Source organism: Zalophus californianus, chromosome 5, assembly GCF_009762305.2.
Source record: "Zalophus californianus isolate mZalCal1 chromosome 5, mZalCal1.pri.v2, whole genome shotgun sequence".
NCBI classification, from domain to species: domain Eukaryota; kingdom Metazoa; phylum Chordata; class Mammalia; order Carnivora; family Otariidae; genus Zalophus; species Zalophus californianus.
Genome location: NC_045599.1, coordinates 746,877 through 752,607, shown reverse-complemented (window position 1 = coordinate 752,607; position 5,731 = coordinate 746,877). Strand labels below are relative to the sequence as shown.

The window sequence follows — 5,731 nt, the reverse complement described above, 5'->3', positions numbered from 1 at the left end:
GCGCTTCCACCCCTGGCGCTTCGGGCAGCGAACGAGTGGGCAGTGGAGCTGGCTAGAGTCAATAGCCAACCACACTGGGATGTTCCCGGCCTGCTGCGCGGGGGCCTGCCCCGTCCTCCACCCCCATCTAGAACAGGGACGCCCCTAGCACTGCCCCGACTCGGCGGGCTGAGGACTACTTATCAGGGGTACGTGGCCATGGTCACATGGTCTGCCCACAGAGAACGGGTCCCCAGGGAGGAGGCAGCACTGCAGCTGGCCTCCGCCTAAGCAAGTCTCCCCCATGTCACTCGGTGGAGGCGTGGGGCCCATCAGGTCAAGTCCCATCTACAGGAGGCCCTTTATGCCGCAGCCTGCACACAGGGCCTCCCTGGACACTGGCTGGGCCGCAAGGGAGACAGACAGGAGGGACGCCAGCTGAAGCGAGCCCTCTGTGCGGGGCTTTGTGAGTGCCAGCCACGTGCCAGGCATGCCAGCCCCAAACTCACAGAAACGGTGCTGAAAGGCGCCGTGGATCTCAAGTCCACACGGTGTGGTCCGACTCCCAGACTCAAGTGTCCTTAGTGGCCCCGTGTGTCAACATTGCGGGACGCTCGTCCCCGACTGCTTTCTTTCCCCTCGCTTGCACAAATTTACAACGTGAGCTGACGGCAAGTCGTGGTTTCGGTACAGTCGTCTATCAGAGGGAATGTGAAGCAAAGGGAGCAAGGAGCAGAGCGCGAGGAAACTCGGCATCCAGGCCTGGGGGTGACCTGTGCCCCACACAGTTCCTCTGGTGTCCCCAGGAAACACCCAGGTCAGCCAAGGGCGGGCACGTGGGAGGGGCTGGACAGAGGCTGAGGATAAGGCAGGTCCCTGGGGAAAACCACGGCCCCAGAGGGGAAGCCGGTGCAGAGAGGAAGCAGCACACCTGAGCACACACACCAGGCGGCAGGGGTAACGGACCTCCGAGGACACAGACCCCGGGCCAGAGGTGCAGCTGTAGGTGCAGGCTCAAGCCGGAGACAGGTCTGACCTGCCCGCCCGCCCCACCCAGACGCTGAGAGCGTCCCTCTCCCTCCACGTACACCCCAAACGTACCCTTAGTGCACATGCCCGACGCCTACGCGGGGGGTCTGCGTGTCCAGCGGACCAGCCCGAGTGGCCTTTCCACGGGGTGAGGGCCAGTCTGGACGATGCAGGCTGCCCAGGGACGACCACGGCCCCAGAGACGCCAGGCCAGTAAGACTCGGTGGCAACGACAAGAGCTTTATGAAGAGCTGTGATACCCTGGGGTTAATGATACCCTGCTACAGGTCTCTACGGTGAAACGTGTACAGCCTGGGGAACATCCACACCCGGAGCATAAGGGAACAGGGACACCGTCTCGAGCAAGCCAAGGTGGGCACCTGTGGTATGCGTCCTGCGTGTGCACCTAGGTGCACGCCCTCGTGGATGAAGGATGCTGTGTGTCCAGAAGGCGGCCGTGGAGGAGCTGCGGGGGGCCAGGCCAGGGTGGATGGAGCTTCTTGAGCCTGCAGCCGGCTCAGGGGGCAGGACATCACTGCATGGCGGGGGGGGGGGGAGGAGAGAGGCAGATGCCATGCTGGACCCGGCCACCCCGCCCCCCCCCCCGCCCCCACACATCTCGCCCAGGCCGGAGCTTATCACGTCCACTCCCCCCGCCCTTGGAGCGGATTACTCAGCCTTTCCAGAATCAGAATGGCACCCTGGGGACCTCAGGAGGGGGGACAGGGGCTGCCAGGTCTCCAGGTGAGGGGCTGTGTGGAGGCCAGTGAGGCGGCTGGTCTGAGGCCCTCCACCCCCCCCGGGCTGCCCCGGCACCCTGCCCTGGGGTCCGGACACAATGGAGTGCTCACCTGGAGCAGCATGCTGAGGCCCAGATTGCGGTGCCTCCTCTCCAGCTCTGACAGCAGGCACCCAAAGCGCTCGGCCGGGTCAGCGTCCTCACCCTCCGGGGACCGCTCCTCTTTATCGGCCTCCTGCAGAAAACGCTCCTCCTCCTCGGCAAAGAACGCCCTGAGCTTCTTGTAGTCCGTCAGGGCTTTCTTCCTGCGGTCCATCACGTGTCCCTGCAGGGCAAGGAGGCAGACGGCGGGGAGGGACACCTGTGTCCCCTGGATACACCCTGGGGCCTCCCGCCCCCACCGCTGCCCACCTCGGGGAGAAGGGTGTGCTGCTTGGCGCACGGCACTCAGCCGCATCCCTGCCAAATGGGGTCAGGGGCCCCTCCTCGGGCCGACCGCAGGCCTGCCGCCACTTGCCTTCCACACTGCCGCAGCAGACTCGGCCTGGCCGTGCAGGTCCCGGGCGTCGTTCAGGTCTTTTCTCATGATCTCCACAGACCCCTTGTTCTCCTGGAAAGACACGCTGGTTACCAGTGGGCATACGGTCAGAAGCTCCAGGGTGCCCTAGCCCCGCTGGGGGCAGACTCAGCGGGTGACCGTGGCCTTTCGGTTCTGCACAAGCAGACCAAAGGCACCAGAGGGGGTCTCAGCAACCCCACTGAGCTCTCTCCAGAAGGAACTGTGATAGGAGACACCTGCTCAGACTACAACCAGGCCACTGGACAAAGACCAGGCTCTGCGGTCCCTACTGTTATGTCGCCAAGGGAGTGATGCTGAGTGGCCTCTCAAGGGTGCACTGACCCTAGCCCAAGGGCCCCCCAGCAGGAGCAGACCCCAGCTCCCGTCCAGCCACCCCCAGTGCCCACGGGGACCCCAGGACCCACCACCTGACAGAATGCTTCCCTCTCCGGGCTTCCCTAGGGCAGGCAGGACCACACACGTTGTCTCTGCCCTGAAGGTCCTGGCTGTCTTTACTCCCTCTGTGACCCCACCTCCATGGGGGTCCCCAGGCCCCAGCTACAACCAGGGCCTCCAACAGCGGGTTTCTAGGCCGGGTCGAGAGTACAACGAAGCTCTCCATGTTGAGTGGGTGGGGGTCGCGGAGAGGGAGTGGGAAGGCGCTCTGGGGGAAGGGAGGGGGACGCACTGGACCTCAGCAGCTGAGTGCCAGGCTCATTGCCTGGTCCACCAGACAGGATCTGGGGGCGGGGGGGGGGTGGGGAACAGAGCTGGCGGGGGTGGGGCTGCTGCAGGGTGACGTCACGCCCGGAGGCTGGGCAATGAGGTGCTGGGGGCGCGGCATGGGGGCGGGGTCGGCCGAGGGACACTGTCTTCAGATGGGGGGAGGGGTCCGAAAATGAAACATGGGGATGAGTGTGGGAGATGGGGGAAAAGGGTACGGACCAGCGACGGGGGCCGGCGGTAAGGGCAGAGGACACTGTCCAGGGGATGGGGAGGGACAGGGCACCGTCTGGCAAATGAGAAGGGAAGACAGAGCACCGTCCAGGGATGGGTGAGGGGGGACAAGGCGTGATCCGGGGACGGGGACCCGGGTTGGAGAGACGGCAGGGCACCGTCAGAGTGGGGGGTGGGGGGGGAACGGAGGACTGGACACCCTGTCCAGGGGCGGGGCCCGGGCTTGGGGAGGGGGGGCAGGACACCAGCTGAGGGTGGGGGAGGGGAGACAGGGCACCGTCCGGGGCGGGGACCCGGGTTGGGGGATGGGACACCAGCTGAGGGCGGGGGCCCGGGCTGGGGATGGGGACGGGCCGCGCACAGGTCGCCGCCCGCGCGCACCTTGCCGCGCAGCGCCTTCCTCCAGCGCGGCTCCCACTCGGGCGGCTCGGGCCCCGCGGCCATGCGGCAGGCGGCGCACAGCGGGCCCCCGTCGGCGCGGCAGAGCAACTGCAGCGCCGCCTCGGAGGCCGGGCCGTCGCGCGCGGGCGCCGCGGCCGCCTCCTCGAGCGCCAGCAGGCGGCGGCTGAGCGGCGGGCGGCCGGGCTCCACGGCGCGCTGCCAGCAGTCGTCGGCGCACTCGGGGCACGGGAAGGGCCCGTCCTCCTCGGCCCAGAAGCGCACCACGCACGCCCGGCAGAAGCGGTGGCCGCAGTCGGCGCGCACCGGCTCTCGGGGCGCGCGCTGGCACAGGGCGCAGGCGGCCTCGGCGGGGCCCGCGGGGAGCGCCAGGGCGGCGGCTGCGGGGGCCCTCGGGGAGGGCGGGCGAGGCCGAGGACGCGGCGCAGGGACGGTGACCAGGGCGCGCGGGCGAGGCGGGCCCGAGACGCGGCGGACAGCGGGGACGGCCGGAGAGCCGAGGCCGGGGACAAGGATGGCGGCGGGGACGCGCGGGGCGGGGACGGCGGGGCGCCCCACGCAGGGTCCTGGCAGCGGTGCGCTCCACGCAGGGTCCTGGCAGCGGTGCGCTTCACGCTCTGGGGTCCTGGCAGCGGCGCTCCCCGCGTAAGGTCCTGGCAGGGGTGCGCGCGCGCCTCCCTTCCCGGGTCCTGGCCGGGAAGCTCGCCTCGAAAGGTCCTGGCAGCGGTGCGCTGCACCCTCCCGTCCGCCGGCCGGCCCACATCCTCGCACCCTGCAATCTTACCAGGATTGTCACTTACCCCGCAAATGACTCTGGGGACGAGAGGGAAACTGTTTTACCGTTATATGAAGACTCCATTCTAGAGGTCTTTTGTAAGCTGCTAGGACCCGAGCTGAGGAGCGCCCGCCCCCGCGGGGTTGGGGCGGGGCTGCAAAGGGCCCCCGGGGGCCCGCCCCGCGAACCCCGGCCCCGCACGCACCTCCTCGCCTGAACGGTCCCGCTCGCCCCCCGCCCACCCGTCCCCCGGGGACAGGCCTCCGGGCCGCCGCCCCGCGCGTCCCCGGCTGGAGGAATCCGGAGGCGGGGGACTGAGGCGGTCCCGTGAGACCCAGAGCTACCGGCGCCAGGACTTGTCTTCGCGATTCTTTGGGGGGAGTTACCTTGAAGACGACCAAGCACATGGTTACAAAATCACTACGATTTAGCACTACGTACTTTTTAAATCTTAAAAAATTAGCCTGTTACTCCAGACGAATGCAAAATCTTCTGAGTTACATTGCTTCCAGTTTTGTGTGTTTTTCAGAATTTCGGCACAGACCTGAGCATGCGGTAAACGGGCAGTGTAACTAGTAAACTACGGTTAGTTCTGTGGAGTAATGGTCAGAAAGGGGCGTCGAGCCCAGCATGCCTGATCCGTTGGGTAGGTTACCTCGGGACAGAAAAGTTAAGAGAGCAAGACAGAGGAGCGGAGGAGGCAAGTTCCAAGATAATCAGTGAGTCCAACAATAACAATGAAGGTCAATAGCCAAACTCGCACAGTTTGAGCCACAAATACACAAAGAGTTCACAAAATTTGGTCTAGAAAAATTTACTGGAGAAATAGCACCCCCCCCCCCCATAGGATTTGTCAGTTCACAGGAAAACGCAAGTGCTGAATGGATTGTTGTATATGTCTAGGTGTTCCCGTGATGTGTCCCTCAGAACCGGCCACCAGGACCTGCACACACAGTCGGGCTAAGGACTGCTGTTTGTGAGGCTGTGTGAATAACCTTGGGAGCCTGGTTATTTAAAATATATTATCTGGCCTCCAGGTCAGAACGGGCCCTTCTGGTCTGCACGCCAAGAGCTGTAAACCTTTTCTCACATCCCCTTCTGCTCCAGGCTGAGCCTGCCCCCCAGGATGGAATCCGGGAGGGGAGGCAGTCACACCTAGCCTAGGCTCCTTGAAAATACAGAAATGATGAGGGAGCAGAAGGCTAGCTGTGGACAGGCAGAACCTGACACCCCACAAATCCCCCCCCACCATGGGACATATGTGACATTCCTCAAGACACTCCTGGCTGCCCTA

General features: G+C 65.3%; 1 protein-coding gene across 1 annotated transcript; it reads right to left on the bottom strand.

Annotated features, from left to right (window-relative positions):
• Nucleotides 1-1,244: 1,244 nt before the first annotated feature.
• RNF187 (ring finger protein 187) lies at nt 1,245-4,844 on the bottom strand. Its single transcript, XM_035727690.1, is given in 7 exon segments — nt 1,245-1,543; nt 1,860-2,072; nt 2,265-2,357; nt 3,645-4,060; nt 4,063-4,475; nt 4,651-4,727; nt 4,824-4,844. Coding segments are annotated over 7 exon segments (1,236 nt in total). The 3' UTR covers nt 1,245-1,540.
• Between the last annotated feature and the right edge of the window lie 887 nt (nt 4,845-5,731).